Source organism: Panthera tigris, chromosome A1, assembly GCF_018350195.1.
Source record: "Panthera tigris isolate Pti1 chromosome A1, P.tigris_Pti1_mat1.1, whole genome shotgun sequence".
Lineage (NCBI taxonomy): Eukaryota > Metazoa > Chordata > Mammalia > Carnivora > Felidae > Panthera > Panthera tigris.
The window spans coordinates 116533940-116556486 of record NC_056660.1 but is presented as its reverse complement, the minus strand read 5'-3'; the positions used below and the strand labels follow the sequence as shown (position 1 = coordinate 116556486).

Genomic DNA, 22547 nt, shown 5'->3' with positions numbered 1-22547 from the left:
ACATGGATGGAGCTAAAGAGTATTACGCTAAGCAAAATAAGTCAGAGAAAGACAAATACCATATGATTTCACTTGTATGTGGAATTTAAGAAAACAAACGATCATAGGAGAAAAAAAACAAAAAACAAACTCTTAACTATAGAGAACAAACCAATGGTTACCAGAGGGGAGATGGGTGGGGGATGGGTAAAATAAGTGATGAGGATTAAGAAGGGCACTTGTAGCAATGAGCACTGGGTGTTGGATGGAAACACTGAATCACTAAATTTTACATCTGAAACTAATATTTACTCTGTATGTTAACTAACCAGAATTTAAATAAAAACTAAAAATAAAAAAAAGAACAACCAGTGTTAATGAATCAGAGATACAAAAGGTTCTGGGTGAAAGATCTAAAATAAATTGATAGGTATCTGGCATTTTTTAATATTTAAGAGAATTATTGTTATTGAAATGAGAGTTAATGTGAAAAATCAATAATAGTAAATAGAAAATGATGCAAGTAAAAACAAGGATCAACTCTAGGAATTAAGTTTTTCAAGAAAAGAAATGTAATCATTACACTAATGTGTATTTTGAAGTAATTTTTGCAATATACATAAAAACTACTAGTTTAACCTAAAAAAATGACAGTTCTATTGGGAGAACAGGAGAAAGGGCACATGCAATGTTGTATGTGTATTAGTTGGAAAGTAAGGAAGTGAAATCATCTTTTGTCATATGAAGGAGTGATTAAAGTATAAAACTGTTTAAGATATAGTGGCATAAAAATATTACTTCAAAAGATGATCAATTCTAGAGAAACTACTCCATAAGAGGGGCCAGACACTGAAGAATTTATTGTTTTTCTTTGTGACTTTTAGTTCATCGTGATTTAAAAATTTCATAACTAAAATATATTTATAAAACGAAATGAAAAGTGAGTACCTTTCCAACAGTCCACAAATATTCTTCACAAATTTTCAAAATGCTTTTATTTATTTTCATGCAGGTTATTACATTTTTTTGCCATTAAGAGACACGACCTATTTTTTAACATATGTCAGCAAAAGTGAACACCAGAAAATAGTAAGAGTAGTGTATTTGAAGGAAATGGAATAATAATATGACTACAAGATATTACTGTAGTCCCATATCACTCACAAAATGATCTCTCTCATTTTCTCACGAGCAGAGTAAGAGAGAAATATCTTTAAAACGCTAGATGACATGATTTTTTTTCACATGATGAAACAGAATGTTAGAGAAGATCAGAAGTGGAGGGATGTCTGCTGACATGAAGGAAGTACAAGGTGATGAGGACAGAGATTAGTCTATGAAATATACTAAAAGGAAAAGACAAATTTCGATTTTCTAGGTAAGAATAACTACATCCTTGTACATTTTGAAATGATTAAACCTTAAACTATTATTTACAAATGAGTGCTAATTAAAGCTACCTATTGATTAAATGCAAAAAAGGATGAAATGACATTGTAAATCATAGATATATAGTACTTAAAATTAGGCTTAAAATTGTACAATAACTAGGAATTTTAAAACTAAACTGATATTGATATGATTGTACACCACTTAAAAGTGCGTGAAAATATGAAAAAGAATTTTTACTGTAAGTTAAATCCAAAGCTATTTCGAAAGGTGGAATTTTCTTCGCTTTGCCCCCCAGAGTCCTGTGCCTGGATATTGGGGATAATGGGCTTGAGGAACTTGAACTCACTGGTCCCCGAGCCTCCCCGCAGACACACCTCGTACTGGTAGCTCTGCGACAGCGTCCCCGCGCCGCTGACGTCCACCAGGTGGCCCGGAAAGTGGCCCTCGGGCCCCGAGCAGCGACCCGCAGACGCCGCCCGGCTCCGCCTGCACAGCCGCACCGCCACGAACACCAGCACCGAGAACAGGAAGAGCGACGACACGGACGCCAAGGCCACGACCAAGTAGACGGTGAGCGGGTCGGCCCGCGCCTCGGCCGCCGCCACCTCCGGGAGCGGCAGGTAGGGCTGCGAGAAGCCGTCCACCAGCAGCACGTGCAGCGTGACGCTGGCCGAGCGCGGCGGCTCGCCATTGTCCTTGACCAGCACCACCAGCCTGTGCTTGACGGCGTCGCGCTCGCTCAGCAGCCGGGCCGTGCGCACCTCGCCGTTGTGCGCCCACACGCCGAACAGCCCGGGCTCCGTGGCCTTGAGCAGCTGGTACGACAGCCAGGCGTTCTGGCCCGAGTCGCCGTCCACCGCCACCACCTTGGTCACCAGGTAGCCCGCCTCGGCCGCCCTGGGCACCAGCTCGGTGCAGGGCGCAGAGCCGTTCTGCGGCGGGTACAGCACGAAGGGCGCGTTGTCGTTGTCGTCCAGCACCAGCACGCGCACCCGCGCCTGGCTGCTGAGCGCGGGCGAGCCGCGGTCGGCCGCGCGCACGCCGAACTCGAACGCCTGCAGCGCCTCGTAATCCAGGGACCTGAGCGCGAACAGCTGCCCGTTGTCCGCGTTGATGGACACCAGGGAGGCCAGGGGCAGCTGCGGGTCCGCGGGCGGCAGCAGCGAGTAGGTGACCTGGGCGTTGGCGCCCGAGTCCCTGTCCGTGGCGCTCACGCTGCCGATGTGCAGGGCGGGGCTGTTGTTTTCGCGGACGCGCAGGGTGTAGGTGGTTTGGCTGAAGGCGGGGGCGTTGTCGTTGACGTCGGAGACCGTCACGGTTATGTTGTGCTGCGTTTTCAGCCTGGGGGTCCCTAAGTCGGTGACGGTGATGGTGATGTTGTACTGGGCTTGACTTTCCCTGTCCAGCCCTCCTTCTGTCATGAGGATGTAAAAATTTTCCACAGAGGGTTTCAGAAGGAATGGCAGATTATCTTGAATGTAGCAGTGCATTTTTCCATTTTCTCCAGAGTCTCTGTCTTTAATTCTAAAAACAGCCAGTACCGTCTCAGGAGAGTTCTCAGCGACATGGTTGGAAAGTGATGACATGATCAGTTCAGGGGGATTGTCATTGATATCTAATACTTCCACCAAAACGGTACATGTTGCAGCAAGACCCCCTCCATCCATTGCCTGTATATTTATTTTGTAAGACTTTACTAGCTCATAATCAAGCAACACTATGAGGACAATTTCTCCAGAAAAAGGATTGATTTGAAAGGTTTCTCGAATATCTTCAGAAGCATCAAAAAATGAATAGGATAGGTCTGCATTGACTCCAGAATCTATATCTCCTGCAGAGACTTTTGCAATAAGGGACCCTACTGGGGTGTTTTCTGGGGCCTGGGTCTCATACATTGTCTGAGAAAACTGGGGAGCATTATCATTGATGTCCAGGATCACAATTCGTATTGTGGTGGTCCCAGACCTGGGTGGAGACCCACCATCCAGTGCCGTGAGTGTTAAACTGAGTTCGTGCTGCTTCTCCCGGTCCAGTGCCTTATCCAATACTAGTTCTGGATATATCATGCCTTCATCACTGTCACTAATTTTAATATGGAAAAAAGGGTTCGGGTTGATAATGTAGCTTTGTATACCGTTAAGTCCTCCATCTGAATCCTCTGCTCTTTCTAGTCGAAATGCTGTCCCTTCAGCTGTATTTTCTAATATTTTTAAGACCGTCTCTTTGTCCCGAAACATTGGTGAATGATCATTTATGTCCCTGACCCTCAGCTCAGCCCGGTAAATCTGAAAGGGGTTATCCATTAAAATTTGGAAATACAGCAAACAGGGCTCTGTGAGGCCACACAGCTTTTCCCGGTCCAGTTTCTCATTTGTGAGCAAATCTCCAGAATGAGGATCCAGGAGCAAGTGTTGTTTGTTATCAGAGACCACCCGGGCTCCCCTTGAAACCAATTCCTGGTCCCCTAGCCCCAGATCCTTTGCCAGATTAACCACAAATGATCCTCTCTCTGTTTCCTCTGTCACAGAATATTGTCCAAACCCAGAACCTGCTAAGGATACTCCCCCAAACATAAAGAGAAATAGGACTTGCCTTTGTCTTGGGCAGCACAACATTCCAGCCTCCATTGCTTTTTCAGAACACGTCTTTTGTCAATGTTGGTCACAATCACAGCTCCCAGCATACAGAACCAGCAGTTGCAACCCCCAGACCTATGCCATTTGTAGCAGGAGTCTGGGTTTTTTTCCTTTTCCAATCTTGGGCCAGTACAGGTTTTCTCCCAGCTCATCTGCCTTGATCCTTTTTGTTAATGCCTTCCGCAGCATTCTCAGTTCATGGTCGATTTTTTTTTTTTTTTTGTCTCTTTAGCCTGCAGCGCCACCGCGTGGCCTCCAACAGACTCAAATGGCTCTACCCAATTTGTGTGTGTATTTACAATTTTTTTCTTTAGTGGCTCATTTAAGTATTTTATTTTTCTTTTCTTTTGTTTGGTAGAAAGTAATGTTGAGATAGAGTACTGCTCACATTGTTGAGATTTTTCACTGATTCATGGGAAAAGTTAAAAATTCAAAACTTGGAAAATGTTTCTAGCAGTTAACTCTGTCCACCTCATTGTGCTACATTTAGTTCTGTAGTAGGCCTTTCACTCCTGAAACTACTCCCATGCAATGTCATGAACCAAAGTGGAAAACAGTGGTGACCTCTGGGACCAAAATAACAGATTTTACTTTTCCAAAAACATTGACCAAACTGAAAAAAGAAACTTGTTTCACACATTCTTCAACAATTTCCTTAAAATCTAATCATATTGCCTAAATATAATCATCCAGAGGGAAGGGTTTAGGCTTTCCCTCCTCTGTGCTCCCATAGAAACTTGTATAATTGCTCTGTACATATTACTGCTTCCTGTTTCATGCCAATTTGTCCCTTATTCAAGTCAACCTGTCCCTATGTAAGGATGGAAGGATGCCTTAATCATCTTAAATTCACAAATCAGACACTCAATGCTTGCTATATTACGGAATGGATAAATAAGCTCTACTTACTAGGATATGAAACGACCTTCTGTGCCTTAAATCCATACCATTCGAAAATTGTATTCTTTCACTTAAACTCATTCTTATCAACTTGTTTCTTTTTTTCATATGTCTTTGTTTTTCTTATATTAGCTTTAAAATTACTTACAAAATTAAAGAAGGGACTGGTTTTTATTTTAAAGTCCCTCTTAATTAAAATCTGGTGGGATCTAATTTCTCTGTACCAAATAAAAGGGAGGGAAAGAATAGACCAGCATAATGCCTATCCAAACACTACCTACAGTAAGAAAAGCATGATAACATCTACCTCATAGAAAATTTTATTCAAAGGCCTAATATCCAGAAATAACTCTGTTTTTCCTCTAATAAGCAAGTGATACAGATTAAACTGAAGGACATTGTAGAGGGAAAGGGCTAGATACTGCCAAAAACTCTAACTGCTAAACGAAGAATCTATACCATATAAACTTCTGACGATTTCTACAGTTCTTTTCCAACTGAATGGGACTGCTTTGTTAGCCATTAAAAACTTAACAGGAATCTCTGGTTTTTTTCATACAGGATTTAAAACAAATGATTAAATATTTCTACATGATGCTATAAAACACCTAAACATTGTTTTTGTCTCCAAACTTAAATACACATACACACACTCAGTATCTTACGGAGGTGTTTCTTCTTATTTTACATAAGATTTATTAGGGATTTATTTATCTTATCACACAATGTAAATACTTTAAAGATGCAAATACCAATAATGGGAAAACAACTTTAAAAAAGTAATAGTTTTAAAAATCTCTATAATAAAAATTGAGGTCGATAAACCAACAAAAATACCAGTTTTAAAAGGGAAGAGAAGAACTACCAAATAGGAAATGCGTAGATCACATGCACATTATTTTCATAACTGAAGAAGCTCCGGAAAGAAAACTAAAATGAAAATTGTGAGTACAAAGCCAATAAAGACACTTATTCATAAAGTAGTAGAAAATGTTAATGGTATCATCTTTGAAAGTAGAGCTTATTTCACTTACTGGGATTCTACTGAAAAATACTTCACTGGACTAAAATATGAGGGTAAAGAAACCTGTGAAGACAGGTATAAAATTGGAAATTGAGGATGAACCAAATAGAGAAAATTAACACCTTATTTGTGGTGGCAGGCATAAACAATTTAGTCAAGAAAAAAATTAGAAGTTAATGTCTTTATTAAATAGGTTCCTAGCAATAATTAAATCCCAAAATTATTCTGGAAGGGGGGATTTTCTTCCACTTCCTTCCCTGTGCTCTGAAACTGCAGATTAGGGATAATGGGCTTGAGGAATTTGAACTCACTGGTCCCCGAACCTCCCCGAAGACACACGTCATACTGGTAGCTCTGGGACAGCGTCCCCGCGCCGCTGACGTCCACCAGGTGGCCCGGAAAGTGGCCCTCGGGCCCCGAGCAGCGACCCGCAGACGCCGCCCGGCTCCGCCTGCACAGCCGCACCGCCACGAACACCAGCACCGAGAACAGGAAGAGCGACGACACGGACGCCAAGGCCACGACCAAGTAGACGGTGAGCGGGTCTGCCCGCGCCTCGGCCGCCGCCACCTCCGGGAGCGGCAGGTAGGGCTGCGAGAAGCCGTCCACCAGCAGCACGTGCAGCGTGACGCTGGCCGAGCGCGGCGGCTCGCCATTGTCCTTGACCAGCACCACCAGCCTGTGCTTGACGGCGTCGCGCTCGCTCAGCAGCCGGGCCGTGCGCACCTCGCCGTTGTGCGCCCACACGCCGAACAGCCCGGGCTCCGTGGCCTTGAGCAGCTGGTACGACAGCCAGGCGTTCTGGCCCGAGTCGCCGTCCACCGCCACCACCTTGGTCACCAGGTAGCCCGCCTCGGCCGCCCTGGGCACCAGCTCGGTGCAGGGCGCAGAGCCGTTCTGCGGCGGGTACAGCACGAAGGGCGCGTTGTCGTTGTCGTCCAGCACCAGCACGCGCACCCGCGCCTGGCTGCTGAGCGCGGGCGAGCCGCGGTCGGCCGCGCGCACGCCGACCTCGAACGCCTGCAGCGCCTCGTAATCCAGGGACCTGAGCGCGAACAGCTGCCCGTTGTCCGCGTTGATGGACACCAGGGAGGCCAGGGGCAGCTGCGGGTCCGCGGGCGGCAGCAGCGAGTAGGTGACCTGGGCGTTGGCGCCCGAGTCCCTGTCCGTGGCGCTCACGCTGCCGATGTGCAGGGCGGGGCTGTTGTTCTCGCGGACGCGCAGGGTGTAGGTGGTTTGGCTGAAGGCGGGCGCGTTGTCGTTGACGTCAGAGACCGTCACGGTTATGTTGTGCTGCGTTTTCAGCCTGGGGGTCCCCAAGTCAGTGACGGTGATAGTGATGTTGTATTGGGCTCTTTCTTCTCTGTCTAGTGCTCTCTTGGTTACCAAGGTGTAAAAGTTCTTGACTGAAGGTTTTAGAAGAAAAGGAAGGTCATCCTGGATGGAGGAAACAGTCTTCCCGTTATCCCCAGAGTCAGGATCTGAAACACTGAAAACAGCAACTACAATCTCAGGTGAGTTCTCCAGGATAGGGCTGGTGAGTGCAGACATGGTCACTTCTGGGGGATTATCATTTACATCCACCACCTGTAGGAGAAGAGTGCATTTTCCTGAAAGGCCTCCCCCATCTGTGGCCTTGATGTCCACCTCATAAGATTGAACTGTTTCAAAATCTACTTGTTTTCTCATTTGAATTTCTCCTGTTACAGGATTCACCTCCAAAGTTTTGCTAATATCTTCTGAAGGCTGAAAGAGCGTGTAGGCTATTTTTCCATGTACTCCGCTGTCTAAATCTCTGGCAGAGACAGTGACAACCAAGGAGCCTACGTGGCTGTTCTCAGGAATTTGCACCTTGTAGATGGGCTGCTCAAACTCAGGGGCGTTATCGTTGCTGTCCACCACTTCAATGCGCACCTGAGCGGTCCCATACCGAGGTGGAGAGCCGCCATCCAGCGCCGTTAGGGTTAAAACGATTTCAGGCTCCTCCTCCCTGTCCAGCTCTTCTTCCAACACCAGCTCAGGGTATATTCTGCCGTCACTGAGTTTGCGGGTTAGAACCCGGAAATGGGAGTTGGGGCTGATTTTATAGTTTTGAACATTGTTGCTTCCTACATCCAAGTCCAGAGCATTACTCAGAGGGAATGCAATTCCTAGAGGACTGTTTTCAGGTATTCTTAGAATCATTTCTCTTTCGGTGAACACAGGAGAATTGTCATTTATGTCTTTCACCCTCAGTTCAGCCTGAAATATCTCTAAGGGCTTTTCCATTAACAGTTGGAAATGTAACAAGCAAGGGTCAGCTGGACCACATAGCTCCTCTCGATCTAGTTTCTCGTTTATGACCAAATCCCCAGTCTGAACCTTGAGCTGCAAATGCTCTTTGTTCCCCTGAAAAATGATCCGAGCCCTGCGGTTGTACATCTCTGTCAATCCCAACCCCAGGTCTTTTCCTAGATTTGCCACAAAGGAGCCTTTCTCCATTTCTTCCACTACTGAATAGGGACCTAACTCGGCACCCACCCCAAGCATGCTCAGCAAAACAAAGAAAACTAGGACTTGCCTTTGTCTCAGATAGCACATCCAGCCAATCTCCATTGCTCTTTCATGAAAATTTGGTTTACAGGAGCTTTGTGTATGTCCAGGATCCTGGTAGCCTGGTCCTGCAGTCCAGATATCAAAACTATGCCACTAAATATAGTTTTAAAGAGATTTCAGATTCACGTTTGCTGTGGCCAAGAAAAACGTACTTTAGCTTCCAGGCAATGTGAAATTGTTTGGCTGGATACTGGAGCTGCATAGGCAATTCTGTTTTTCATCATTTAACCTGCAGCGCCACCATGTGTTCTCACTGAGTCTTATATTTTCCACAAAATACTCCTAAATGTACCGAATAAGTTGTGTAAAATGTGTTCTGTAATATAAAACAATGAGCTCTATTTTCATGTGATGTGTGTGTGTTCAGATAGAGCTCTGTGTTGTTGCACAGGAGGAGTACAAAGATCAAACTGTCACTTATGTTACTGTTAAAACCTGTTGAGAGTTAATGATTAAATAAAATAATTAACATTTAAGCTGAAAACAATGTACATTTAGGAGCAAAATGTTTTTGAATTACCATGGGAACAGTTTCACAAGTAGATCATTTTCATGGTACACATTACAGAATTACAAATGAATGGACACTGCAAAATTGCAATTAGTGACAGTTCTAAAGATATTATTTAACCAATGTGTTATTAAATTGCATACTTCCTCGTCTTTACAACACCGAAGACTGAGAGCTGTTTTTGCAATTTTCAAGTTATTGAAAAATTATTTCCCAAATACATAGATCTCAATATAGGCCTGCCATGCTTTTGGATTCTTTTAAAATATATATATAACAAGAATAATTTGTTATATTTAAAAAGGTTTAATGACATATAACTCACATACCACACAGTTCACTCATTTAAAGTGTACAATTCAGTGAATTATAGTATATTCACAGAGTAGTACATCCATCACCATAGTCAATTTTAGAACATTTTCATCACCCCTCAAAATCCATACCCTTTAGCAACAACCCTAATCCCCTATCCCTCCCGTGCTGAGCACTAATCAATAACTAATTTACTTTCGATCTCTATAGATTCCCCTATTCTGGACTTTCATATGAATAGAATAATTTAATATGTGGAGTTTTGTGACTGGCTTCTTTCACTGAGCATGTTTTCGAGGTTCAAGTTGTAGCATGTATCAGTACTTCATTCCTTTTTATGGATAAATAATATTCCATTGTATAGATATATATAACATTTTGATTATCCATTCGTCTGTTGATAGACATTTGGTTTGTTTCCACCTTTTCACTATTCAGAGTCCTGCTGCTGCAAACATTCATATACAAGAGTTCATGTGGACATAAACTTTCATTTCTCTGGCAGAATTGCCAGGTCATAAGGTAGCTCTATATTTTCCAAGGTGGCTGCACCATTTTACATTCCCACCAGCTTTGTATCAGCATTCCAGTTTTCCCACATCCTTCCAACACTGGTTATCTGACTTTTTGATTCTACCCACTCTAGTGGGTATGAAGTTGTATCACATGATTTTAATTTGCATTTCTCTGATGACTAATGATGTTGGACATCTTTTCATGTGCTTATTGTCCATTTGCATATCTTCCTTAGAAAACCATCTATTCAGATCTTTGTCCATTTTAAACTGGATTATTTATCTTTTCATAATTGAGTTGCAAGCGTTCTTTGTATATCCTAGATACAATTCCCTTTCAGATTTGTATTTATTTGTTCAGGCTTTCCATTTCTATAATTTGAATTGAATTGCAGTAAGCTTCATATCTTTATCAATTCAGTGTTTTTCTTAGTAATTCTTAGAAGTTTGTTAAATACCTTGTCTGGGATTAAAGCATCTAATCAATGAGGCCTAAATTCCTGTTATAAAGACCTTTATGTGCTTTCCATTGGCTACCAGTGGTATTGCTAGACTGGATGATTTTCTTCCAAGCAGCCAATCTGTGGTAGATAGAATAATGGCTACCCACCCAAAGACATCCTAATTCCCCAAATCTGTAAATATATATCTTACATGGCAAAAGGTTTATAGATGTAATTAAATTGAAGATCTTATGAAGGGAATATTATCCTGGATTATCTGGGTGGGAAAACTTTTGTTGGGACTGGTCAAAAGGAGATGTGATTATGGAATAATCTGTTTAAGAGATATAGTATTTGGTTTTGACAATGGATGAAAGGTGACATGAGTCAAGTAATGTAGGCAGAATCTAGAATTTGGAAAAGACAAAGAAACAGATTCTCCTCTAGAGCCCAGAAAGACATGCACTCCTGCCAACACTTTGATTTATCCCAGTGATATCTATACCAGACATGAGACCTAAAAAGCTATAAGGTAATACTTTTTGTTTTAAGCAACTTTGTGGTAATTTTTTATAGCAACAATGGAAAAAAAATACGTTACACAAGTATGGATATTCATGCACCTCACAGCTGAGTCAACAACAATTTATCACTCTACAAGAATAGTTTCCCACAGCAATTGCTGGAAGATGTCTGATTCAGCTCCAGTAAGCCATCCTTTCAGAATAAAGTCATTTATGACTCTCTATATTTTTTGCAGCATAATTTTTTTGTGGAGTTGCCAAAGATGTGGTTAATTTTAACAGAACATAGCTGGAGCCTATCAGTTTTGTTCCTACTAAATTTCCAGAATCTCTAAATTATTCAGTGAAAAAAATTCTTCCACATCATTGCCTATACTTCTCTGAAATTAGTTATTTCATTTAAAATTAATGCTAGAATATGAGGAGCACCTGGGTGGCTCAGTTGGTTAAGCATCTGACTTCAGCTCAGGTCATGATCTTGCAATCATGAGTTCAAGCCCCCCATCTGGCTCTCTGCTGTCAGCACAGAGCCTGTTTCCCATCCTCTGTCTCTCTCTCTCTCTCTCTCTCTCTCTCTCTCTCCCTCTGCCCCTCTCCCATGCTCATTCTCCCTCTCTCAAAATAAAAAAATAAGCTTTAAAAAATAAAATTAATACTAGAATATCAATTGCTTTCAAATAATAGTGTGCTAAAATAAATACAGTGTATTTAATCTGCATAAGGGACTTAGAAAAAAATGTAAATAATAAAGTGAATTTCAACTTTCTAAGGAAAATAAAAATTTTATATTAGGACTGACAGAAAACAGACTGAAGGGCTAAGTACAAGAAACTCAAGAAACATAACCATAAGGTAACTTTATTCCTTATTCAGGGCATTCATTATTGCAATAATGAATGTGATATGTTGAGACGGTACAGGAAAATGATCAGGCTGTATTACTCCCAATGAAGATTAACTGTGGTGTCTCACCCAGATAGTAGGTCAGTGCTTCTATAAGAACTTTGGATCTACTGGTCCAGAGTAGTATTTTAGTCTACAGTAAAGAAACAAGTACAAACTGTAGACTAAAAGCTACATTTCTACATAAGGTTCAGTTTATGGAATAGATGGATTTCACTTTCCTTAGTTAGGAAGACAATGCTACCAGTTAATGCCTGCCATTATAACACATGGATTAAGAACTGGAGTATTCAGTTAAAACAGACAGATATTCAAATTTCTCCTTTTATTACTTTATAATTGCTAGCAAGTTACTAACCTTTCTAAGCTTCAGTTTTCTCATATGTGACTTAGAAAGTTAAAGTTCACTTTATTACATACATTTTTTCTAAGTCCCTTATTCAGACCTTAGAGTTTGGCAGAGGACTAAAAAGATAATGAATGTAAAGCATTCTAGTCTACTATTTTTTTTCCATACCCTACTTTGAACTAAATTAGAAATCATGAATAAGAGCTTTAAAAGATCAGTTATATCAAACTATACACTTAAGATCTGTGCATTTTACTGTCTTACATAACATTTTAGTTTAAAAAAATCTTACTGTTAAAGCCTTAGGATTCGATTCCACTGGAGGTAGCACAAAAACTAAAATGATGGTGGCTGAAATGAGATAGAAGTTCTTTTATCTCTCAAGTAAAAAAAGAAATTCAGAAGTAGGCACTCCAGGGGTGATATGATGACTCCATAGTTACAAGGGACCCTCATTTCTTTTAAGTTTATTCTACACTGACTGTCTTTGTACATTATTTCCATTCTAAGTGTTGTTCTATGGTCCAACATGGCTAATTATGTTTCAGCTATTACTTACACATTCCAAGCCATAAGAAGCAGTTAGAGAAGAACAAAAAGGTACCTCTCCCTTTAAATAGCCTTCTTGGAAATCTCCTACAAATCTGTATATACATTCCATTGGCAATAACCTAGTGAAATGCTCCATTCCAGCTGCCAAGGAGGGAAAAAGTATTTTTTTTCCACTAAATTTGCTAATGCTCTACATGTAATTTGTGGTCTGTTACTAAGGAAGAAAAAAATAAATGGATATTTGCTGGCCACTGCATTTTCTGTCATCCATGCTCAATGTTTCTCAAATAGAAAAAGTCCATTTCACTACTATGCTATCTTATGTCACTGGGTGAACACAATGTAGCTATTTTTTCTCCAGTTAACAGCAATGAAACTTAATAGAAAACAATTAAAATAATTACATTAAAATTAACACTACTATATGAATGAAAGGAAGCACAGTTAGTATAACATTTAAGAGAAAACAATATCAGAGTTAAGAGCTATGAGAGCAGCTTCCCTGACTGCGCAGAGTCTGCTTGGGATTCTCTCTTTTCTGCCCTCTCTCTGCCCCTCCTTCGCATGCATGTGTGCACACATCCTCTAAGTAAATTAAAAAAGAGCTATGAGAGCAGAATAAAGCAAGAGCCAGATTCTCACTGTACCAGTTATTTCCTTCTCCACCAGGCATACTTCATGTGTTAGTGTATTACTGCTTTTATTTATCTAATGATTTAAAACAAGAAAAGGGAATACAATTGATTGTATAAAATTAACTTTCCACTGTTTTTTCCTAATCCATTTCTTTTTTCAAGCTCTATTTAAAAAATGTTTATTCCTTTTTGAGGGGGAGGGGCAGAAAGAGAAGGAGACAGAGGATCCGAATAGGGCTCCCACAGCATCCAGCCCTATTCTGGGCTCCAACTCTGGAGCAGTGAGATCATGACCTGAGGGGAAGTTGGGATGCTCACCCGGGCTACCCAGGTGCCCCATCCTAATCCATTCCTAAACTATTCCACAGCAACAATTTGTACAATGACTTCACCAATGTTTTGAGGGCAAAATTTAAGACCAGTCATCTCATAGTGATGAAAAAAAGACTATTCTTTATAACAAAGGGGTAATATAAAGTATTTTGCAGGCAAATTTAGTGTGATTTAAAAAGTCTTAACGGGTGGCCAGGAAAGCTATATCTTGAACTTACCAATTTTAAATATCTGGAATATGAAAAACAATACAATCACTGAATACTAAAACCAAAGTCATTCCTAAAGTTGGCGTTTTCTTCTATTTCTGGCCCAGGGGAGTGGCCCTGGAAATTGGGCACATTTGGCTTGAGGAACTTGAACTCACTGGTCCCCGAACCTCCCCGAAGACACACCTCATACTGGTAGCTCTGGGACAGCGTCCCCGCGCCGCTGACGTCCACCAGGTGGCCCGGAAAGTGGCCCTCGGGCCCCGAGCAGCGACCCGCAGACGCCGCCCGGCTCCGCCTGCACAGCCGCACCGCCACGAACACCAGCACCGAGAACAGGAAGAGCGACGACACGGACGCCAAGGCCACGACCAAGTAGACGGTGAGCGGGTCTGCCCGCGCCTCGGCCGCCGCCACCTCCGGGAGCGGCAGGTAGGGCTGCGAGAAGCCGTCCACCAGCAGCACGTGCAGCGTGACGCTGGCCGAGCGCGGCGGCTCGCCATTGTCCTTGACCAGCACCACCAGCCTGTGCTTGACGGCGTCGCGCTCGCTCAGCAGCCGGGCCGTGCGCACCTCGCCGTTGTGCGCCCACACGCCGAACAGCCCGGGCTCCGTGGCCTTGAGCAGCTGGTACGACAGCCAGGCGTTCTGGCCCGAGTCGCCGTCCACCGCCACCACCTTGGTCACCAGGTAGCCCGCCTCGGCCGCCCTGGGCACCAGCTCGGTGCAGGGCGCAGAGCCGTTCTGCGGCGGGTACAGCACGAAGGGCGCGTTGTCGTTGTCGTCCAGCACCAGCACGCGCACCCGCGCCTGGCTGCTGAGCGCGGGCGAGCCGCGGTCGGCCGCGCGCACGCCGACCTCGAACGCCTGCAGCGCCTCGTAATCCAGGGACCTGAGCGCGAACAGCTGCCCGTTGTCCGCGTTGATGGACACCAGGGAGGCCAGGGGCAGCTGCGGGTCCGCGGGCGGCAGCAGCGAGTAGGTGACCTGGGCGTTGGCGCCCGAGTCCCTGTCCGTGGCGCTCACGCTGCCGATGTGCAGGGCGGGGCTGTTGTTCTCGCGGACGCGCAGGGTGTAGGTGGTTTGGCTGAAGGCGGGGGCGTTGTCGTTGACGTCGGAGACCGTCACGGTTATGTTGTGCTGCGTTTTCAGCCTGGGGGTCCCCAAGTCGGTGACGGTGATGGTGATGTTGTACTCGGCCTGGCTCTCTCTGTCCAGGGGTCTCTCTGTTACCAGGGTGTAAAAATTTTCTAAGGAAGATTTCAGGAGAAAGGGTAGATCGTCCTGAATTGTGCAATTTATTTTCCCATTTTCTTCCGAATCAAGGTCTGAAACACTGAGAACTGCAACCATAGCCTCAGGCGAGTTCTCAGGTATGTGTCTAGTAAATGCAGACATGGTGATTTCTGGGGCATTGTCGTTCACATCCAAGACTTGAGTCAGGACGGTGCATTTTCCAGAAAAGCTGCCAGAATCTCTGGCCTCAATATTGACTTCATAGAACTGTATTCTTTCAAAATCAAGTTGTTTTTTAAGTCGAATTTCTCCTGTCATGGAATTGATTTCAAAGGTTTTGCAAATCTCTTCAGAAGCCTGGAAAAGTGAATAGGAAATCTCTCCGTTGACTCCTATGTCTGCATCCGTAGCAGAGACTGTGACAATCAGGAAGCCTATTGGACTGTCCTCAGGAATTTTCACCCTATAGAGAGACTGCTCAAATTCAGGGGCGTTATCATTGATGTCCACGACTTCAATGTTGATCTGAGCGATGCCAGACCTGGGTGGAGAGCCGCCATCCTGAGCTGTAAGGGTTAACCTGAGCTCAGGTTCCTGCTCTCGATCTAGCGCTTTATCCAGCACCAACTCAGGATATCTGCTGCCATCACTGCTCTTGCGGGTGAGGACGCGAAAATAAGAGTTGGGACTGATTATATAGGTCTCAATATTATTTCGGCCTACGTCCACGTCCTGAGCGTTCTTCAGTGGAAATGTAGTTCCAGGTGGACTGCTCTCTGATATTTTTAGCAACATATCTCTGTCTACGAATACTGGGGAATGGTCATTTATGTCTATTACTTGTAGCTCAGCTTGAAAAAACTGTAAGGGATTTTCTAGCAACACCTGGAAACGCAGCACACAGGGGTCTGTGTGACCGCACAATTCCTCCCGGTCCAGTTTCTCATTTAGCAACAAATCTCCAGTCTCCTGATCCAGCTTCAAATGTAGTTTGTTTCCTTTGGAAATAACCCTTGCCCCACGCTTGGAGAGTTCCCTCTGACCCAGACCTAGATCCTTTGCTAAATTGGTTACAAAGGAGCTCCCCTCGGTTTCCTCCACCACAGAATAGCGCCTAGGTTCTATACCCGCCTGAGATAAGCCCAAGAGGACAAAGAATAAAACGACTTGCCTTTGTCTGCAAATGAACTTCCCACTGGCCTCCATTGTTGTTGTCTGGTAAAGCCTCCCTCCAGGGTGGTTCTGCTGAACTGTAACGACTTCAGTATCCGAGACTGTGGCTCTGTCACAGGATACCTCAGAAATATTCCAGTGAGTGGTCCTTATCAAAGGACACAGTCCTCCTCCAGTGGCATCCAAGCTTCCCGTGGGCTTCCAGGTTCTGTTGCTTAGTTTTTTTGCCTGTTAATGGTGCTGCAGCTGCGGTGCTGGTCTGTACCGTCTTATCCTGCAGCGCCACCAGGCGTCCTCAAAGGATCTTACATTTTTTGGGATGAAAAATGATGCAGTATTCCCAACTCTTGCCTGTATGTACTGTACTGAGTCTTACCTTTACTATCCCTGGACTTTACGGTGCAGACAACTGTCTGAGAGCCAAAAAAGAGAAATAACACTAGTAAGGACTTTCTACTTTCAATAACGCTAAGTGAATTTGGAGCAAAAAGAAAATATTTATGTAACAGCCTGGCTAAGAAGAAAACATATACAATTAAAATATACAACTGGAGGGGTGCCTGAGTGGCTCATTGGTTGAGCGTCTGACTTCAAGTCATGATCTTGTGGTTTGTGAGTTAGAGCCCCACTTTCGGCTCACTGCTGTCAGCACAGAGCCTGCTTCAGATGCTCTGCCCCCACCTCTCTCTGCCCCTATCCTGCTTGTGCTCCCTCTCAAAATTAAACTCATATATATATAGTATATAGTATATGTATTATGTATATATATATACACACACACATACATATACATACACACACACAATTGGAGTCATATAGAAAACTTTCAGAGTTACATATTTTTATTGCCAAGAACTATGGAAACTGCTAGCTATGAAACTTGGACAAATTATTTAACCTCTCCCAGTTTTCTCACCTGATGGGTGGAGATAGTAATAGTGTATACCTCATAGGGCCGCCTTGAGTTTCCTCACTTTACAGATGAAGATACTGAGACAGAGAGAGATTAACTTTACACACACACACACACACACACACACACACACACACACACACACAAAGCATGTAATTTGATGCCATCAGTTAGCAGAGTTTACATGAGTCCATTGCTGTGACTTGAAAACACCCAAGATTCATGTGGTAGAAGAATGCATGAGCAGGATTACTCAGAAATTATCATCTCAAATGATGAAACAAGGAAAGGCTGGAGAGTTTATCTAAGAGAGATATAATCTGTAACTGCAGTGGTGATTCCACATCTCAGATGGATGTCCTAATTTCATTAACTTCCCTTCTTACAGTGTCAATTGTAAAAACTTTTTATTATGAAAAATTTCAAACCCCATAAGGAAGAACTGTATGATGAATCTCCAGGTACTCATCACTAGCTTCAACAGTTCTCAATATTTTGCCATTATTGCTCACTCTATCTGCCCATCATTTTCCAATCCCAAACTAAGTTTTCACCCATAAATACTTCATTATAGATCTCCAACTTTTAATACTTAAAAAAATAAAAAAACTATAATGCCATCCCCACACCTAAGAAGTTAGGTTAGCATTATTTAATATCCACTTAGATTCAAATTTCTCTAATTCTTTCAGTTGTTATGGTTGTTTGAATCAAGACCCACCAAGCATTATATTTGCTTGGTATGTGTCTTAATTTCTTTCATTGTGTAGAATTCCCTCCTCCCTTTTTCCATTTCATTGATTTGTTGGAAAAAGGGTAATTTTACCCTGACACCATGAAAACAATTTAGGATTTTACTGCCATGAGGGGTTTTTCTTTTGCCCTTAGACTATATCCCATTAGTAATTCATAGTAGCAGTACTATTTTAAGAGCTACCAGCACTTAGCATATAATACATTCAGAATACAGCTATGTAGAAATTATCTGAATAGTTGTTAAAGAAAAAGCAGTGGCAGATTATTATAGCAAGCAAAACTTCTCATTAACTTTCCAGAATCTCTAAGCAATTTAATGACAATTTGTTTCTTTAATATGACATATTTAAAACTATTCTTTTTCTTATATTTCCCTGATTCATCACTGCAATATATTGAATAGGAAGTTTTAAAAATTAACTTTAAAATTAAGGAAGGAAAATGTGTTTTAAAAGTAGGTAGGGACCACTGTAGAAAAGTTATTGCAATGTGAGGAAAAATAAACTAATGAAGCAATCAAACTGATGTATTATTTCTATTCAGGGTCATTAAGTTTTCTGTGACATGAAGGTCATATGTTCAGATAACAAGGAGAAAGCACAAATGGATCCTTCAATATTTTTTAACTTAAGCTTTGGTCAGATCACAGCTCTAATAATAATAGTTGAATAATTGATCCAGAAAAGCTGGCTTATTGGTATGTGAGAACATATAACCACAGACCACTACACACATTATTATTTCCAAACGTAGAAAACACTCAACAGGAATACTAACCTGAGAAGATTTCTTCTCCTTAATTAGGAGAAACTTGCCAGGTGATATCTAATGACAGAAAGCAGTATAGCATCATAGCAAGATCCCAGAGTCAGACAGATCTAGGAGAGATGCTCAGCTCTACCATTTATTAGTTGCTGACCCTAGTGAACTCGCTGGGCCTCTATGAATATCTATTTGCTGATTTCTAAAACACCTTACAGATTTACTTCTAATGTTAAAAGTGTTAAAATTGTGTATGATGCATAGTAAGCGTTTTTTAAAAAGCTTTAAAAGATACTATCTATACTTCTAAAACTAAGAGTAGGTATACTAGAACACTCCAACTCAGAAAATAAGAGTAGCAAAATTTTAAAGACAAAACCAACTTAAAACATAAACAAGATTAATCATGTAATAGGCTGCAAAAAATGCACAATTGTTTGAGATAAAATATAACACATATACATTACATGCTTTGTGGAAGTTTCCTAGGGCTAAAGCTGGATCCGTTTCTCTGTAAAGAAATTTACCCTGACTTTAAATAATATTAAAGCACTCCTCTACAGGTAACTCAGGACGAATTTCATAATAGAAAAATATTTACAGACACAAAATGGACATTTATGTTCCATCCCTTATCAGAAACCCAAATCATTCTGAAATGAGGGATATTCTTCCACTTCCCTTCTTGTACTTTGAAACTGCAGATTAGGGATAATGGGCTTGAGGAACTTGAACTCACTGGTCCCCGAGCCTCCCTGCAGACACACCTCATACTGGTAGCTCTGGGACAGCGTCCCCGCGCCGCTGACGTCCACCAGGTGGCCCGGAAAGTGGCCCTCGGGCCCCGAGCAGCGACCCGCAGACGCCGCCCGGCTCCGCCTGCACAGCCGCACCGCCACGAACACCAGCACCGAGAACAGGAAGAGCGACGACACGGACGCCAAGGCCACGACCAAGTAGACGGTGAGCGGGTCTGCCCGCGCCTCGGCCGCCGCCACCTCCGGGAGCGGCAGGTAGGGCTGCGAGAAGCCGTCCACCAGCAGCACGTGCAGCGTGACGCTGGCCGAGCGCGGCGGCTCGCCATTGTCCTTGACCAGCACCACCAGCCTGTGCTTGACGGCGTCGCGCTCGCTCAGCAGCCGGGCCGTGCGCACCTCGCCGTTGTGCGCCCACACGCCGAACAGCCCGGGCTCCGTGGCCTTGAGCAGCTGGTACGACAGCCAGGCGTTCTGGCCCGAGTCGCCGTCCACCGCCACCACCTTGGTCACCAGGTAGCCCGCCTCGGCCGCCCTGGGCACCAGCTCGGTGCAGGGCGCAGAGCCGTTCTGCGGCGGGTACAGCACGAAGGGCGCGTTGTCGTTGTCGTCCAGCACCAGCACGCGCACCCGCGCCTGGCTGCTGAGCGCGGGCGAGCCGCGGTCGGCCGCGCGCACGCCGACCTCGAACGCCTGCAGCGCCTCGTAATCCAGGGACCTGAGCGCGAACAGCTGCCCGTTGTCCGCGTTGATGGACACCAGGGAGGCCAGGGGCAGCTGCGGGTCCGCGGGCGGCAGCAGCGAGTAGGTGACCTGGGCGTTGGCGCCCGAGTCCCTGTCCGTGGCGCTCACGCTGCCGATGTGCAGGGCGGGGCTGTTGTTCTCGCGGACGCGCAGGGTGTAGGTGGTTTGGCTGAAGGCGGGGGCGTTGTCGTTGACGTCGGAGACCGTCACGGTTATGTTGTGCTGCGTTTTCAGCCTGGGGGTCCCCAAGTCGGTGACGGTGATGGTGATGTTGTACTCGGCCTGGCTCTCTCTGTCCAGGGGTCTCTCTGTTACCAGGGTGTAGAAATTCTGTACTGAAGGCTTCAGGACGAAGGGGAGATGGTCTTGGATGGAGCACACCATCTTTGCATTGTTCCCTGAATCTCTGTCTCTAATCCTAAAAACAGCTACTACTGTCTCAGGTGAGTTTTCTGCAATTGGGCTAGTAAGTGATGACATAAGCAGTTCCGGTGGATTATCATTTATATCTGTTACATGGACCACCACTGTACATTTTCCAGAAAGCCCTCCACCATCTTTGGCCTGAATAGTTAATGTATAAGTTTGTATTGCCTCGTAGTTCAATTCGGCTTTAAGATAAAGCTTGCCAGATGTTGAATTGATTCGAAATGTTTTGAGAATTACTTCAGTGGCATAAAAAAATGCATAGACTATTTCTCCATTAGTTCCGGTATCTAAATCTCTAGCTGACACAGCGACAACCAGGGAGCCAACATGGCTGTCTTCAGGCACCTGCACCTTGTAGAGGGACTGTACAAATTCAGGGATGTTGTCATTTATGTCCAAAACCAGGATGCGTATGAGGGCAGTCCCGGATCTGGGCGGAGACCCGCCATCCAAGGCTGTGAGGGTTAAATTGAGCTCAGAAACCTTTTCACGATCCAGCACTGCATCCAGGACCAATTCAGGATAAACATTCCCCTCCCCACTATCACGGACATTAATATGGAAATAGGCATTGGAGCTGATCGTGTAGTTTCTCAGGTTGTTGATTCCAACATCTGAATCCTGTGCACTTTCTAGGAGAAATGTTGCCCCTGGAGTGGTACTTTCTAATATTTTCAAGGTAGTCTCTCTATCTAGAAATACTGGAGAATGATCGTTGATGTCTCTGACCCATAGTTCAGCACGGAAAATCTGAAAAGGCTTTTCAAGTAACAACTGGAAAGGTAGCACACACGGCTCTCTGGGCCCACACAGTTCCTCTCGGTCTAATTTCTCATTTAGAAGTAAATCACCAGTAAGCGGCTTGAATAGTAAAAATCGTATGTTCTCATCTGAAATGACTCTAGATCCCCGAGCTGACAGTTCCCCCACCCCCAACCCCAGATCATTTGCTAGGTTGGCCAGAAAGGTCTCTCTCTCCGTTTCCTCCGCCACAAAATACCGAAGCGGTTCTGTGCCAGCCCAAGACATTCCCAGAAATACACAAAGAAAAAACACTTGCCTTTTCTGCACTTCAGGCATCACTCTGGCCTCCATTCTTCGTTTAAACAATCTTTCGAAACCACGTTCACTCGGCCTCAAGCAGTTCTCAGAAATGGCAGAAACCGAATCCTTAGAAATGAGTTGGTATGTTTGTGGGGAGGGGTCCTACTTTTCCCCAACTCCAACACCACGGTTTCCTTTCTTCTACTTTTGTCTGGCCAGCTTTCCTCTGAAAACTGGAGTCTGTAACATCCTTTGTGCGAATATTTCCCCCTCTTTTTAAGCCTGCAGCGCCACCTTGCGTTTTGTGGATGTTATTCCCACTTTCAAGAATAGAACAAAAAGATGGCGGATTAAAGGAACTGCAACAGGAGTAGCTCCCCCCCCCCCCCCCCCCCCCCCGCCAAGTGTCTTTGCGGTTTTATTACCATTTACCTTAAATGGTCACAGTAATGTTAGTAAGGGCCTACATTGTTTACCCCTCTGATAGTCTGAATTCGTAGAAAAGTAAATTTGTTGTTTTCCTTAATCTGGGAACAGGATATTCAACTCTGGCTTCCCACCAGAAGTAAATCTTAAACCTTTCTCCAATTTTTTAATGGATTGGGGGTTTGGTGGCTTTGCTGGTGGTAAATCTATGACTATCTTTTCCATTTCACTTTTGGTTATCTATCTGTCCAGGTTTTGTTTGGTTTTAAAGTAATTTGTATTTAATTTTAAAAACTAGTCATTTTATCTGGATTTGCAAAATTCATTGTATTTTTTATCTTTGGTTATAGCCTTGTTCTTATTAGTAATGTTTAATTTTTTATCTCCTTTTTATTCTTGGGGAGACTTGTAAGATCTCTATTTTGCTGATCTTTTAAAATGCGGTTCTTTTTTCAAAATATGTGACCCTTGGTTCAAAATCAAATAGTACTAAG

The 22547-nt window shown here is 43.6% G+C and overlaps 3 protein-coding genes across 4 annotated transcripts; all 3 read right to left on the bottom strand.

The window, feature by feature from the left end:
* Positions 1-957: 957 nt before the first annotated feature.
* LOC102957182 (protocadherin beta-10-like) lies at positions 958-5634 on the bottom strand. The gene has a single exon (XM_042985572.1). The coding sequence runs from the start codon at positions 3996-3998 to the stop codon at positions 1605-1607; it is 2394 nt and encodes a 797-aa protein (XP_042841506.1). The 5' UTR covers positions 3999-5634; the 3' UTR covers positions 958-1604.
* An 86-nt stretch (positions 5635-5720) lies between these two features.
* On the bottom strand, positions 5721-16340 carry PCDHB16 (protocadherin beta 16). Of its 2 annotated transcripts, XM_042985594.1 has the most exons (2): positions 16041-16340; positions 5721-8309 (listed from the first exon to the last, which is right to left on the bottom strand). In XM_042985594.1, the coding sequence occupies exons 1-2, from the start codon at positions 16255-16257 to the stop codon at positions 6139-6141; spliced, it is 2388 nt and encodes a 795-aa protein (XP_042841528.1). In that variant the 5' UTR covers positions 16258-16340; the 3' UTR covers positions 5721-6138. The 2 variants fall into 2 exon arrangements, with proteins under 2 accessions (XP_042841528.1, XP_042841519.1); XM_042985585.1 differs by lacking the exon at positions 16041-16340 and having other exon boundaries at positions 5721-9195.
* Positions 16341-19085: 2745 nt separating this feature from the next.
* On the bottom strand, positions 19086-21799 carry LOC107179227 (protocadherin beta-7). Its single transcript, XM_042985513.1, has one exon. It carries the CDS (start codon positions 21676-21678, stop codon positions 19291-19293), a length of 2388 nt encoding a protein of 795 aa, XP_042841447.1. The 5' UTR covers positions 21679-21799; the 3' UTR covers positions 19086-19290.
* Between the last annotated feature and the right edge of the window lie 748 nt (positions 21800-22547).

What these genes read in the sequence shown, in the direction of transcription:
- LOC102957182 (XM_042985572.1), bottom strand. Translation starts at nt 3,998, where the DNA reads ATGGAGGCTGGAATGTTGTGCTGCCCAAGACAAAGGCAAGTCCTATTT.
- PCDHB16 (XM_042985594.1), bottom strand. Translation starts at nt 16,257, where the DNA reads ATGGAGGCCAGTGGGAAGTTCATTTGCAGACAAAGGCAAGTCGTTTTA. An exon ending in TATTTCCAAAGGAAACAAAC is followed by an intron (nt 8,310 to 16,040) that starts TACATTTGAAGC and finishes AGGGGAACAAAG; the next exon opens with AGCATTTGCAGCTCAAGGTT.
- LOC107179227 (XM_042985513.1), bottom strand. Translation starts at nt 21,678, where the DNA reads ATGGAGGCCAGAGTGATGCCTGAAGTGCAGAAAAGGCAAGTGTTTTTT.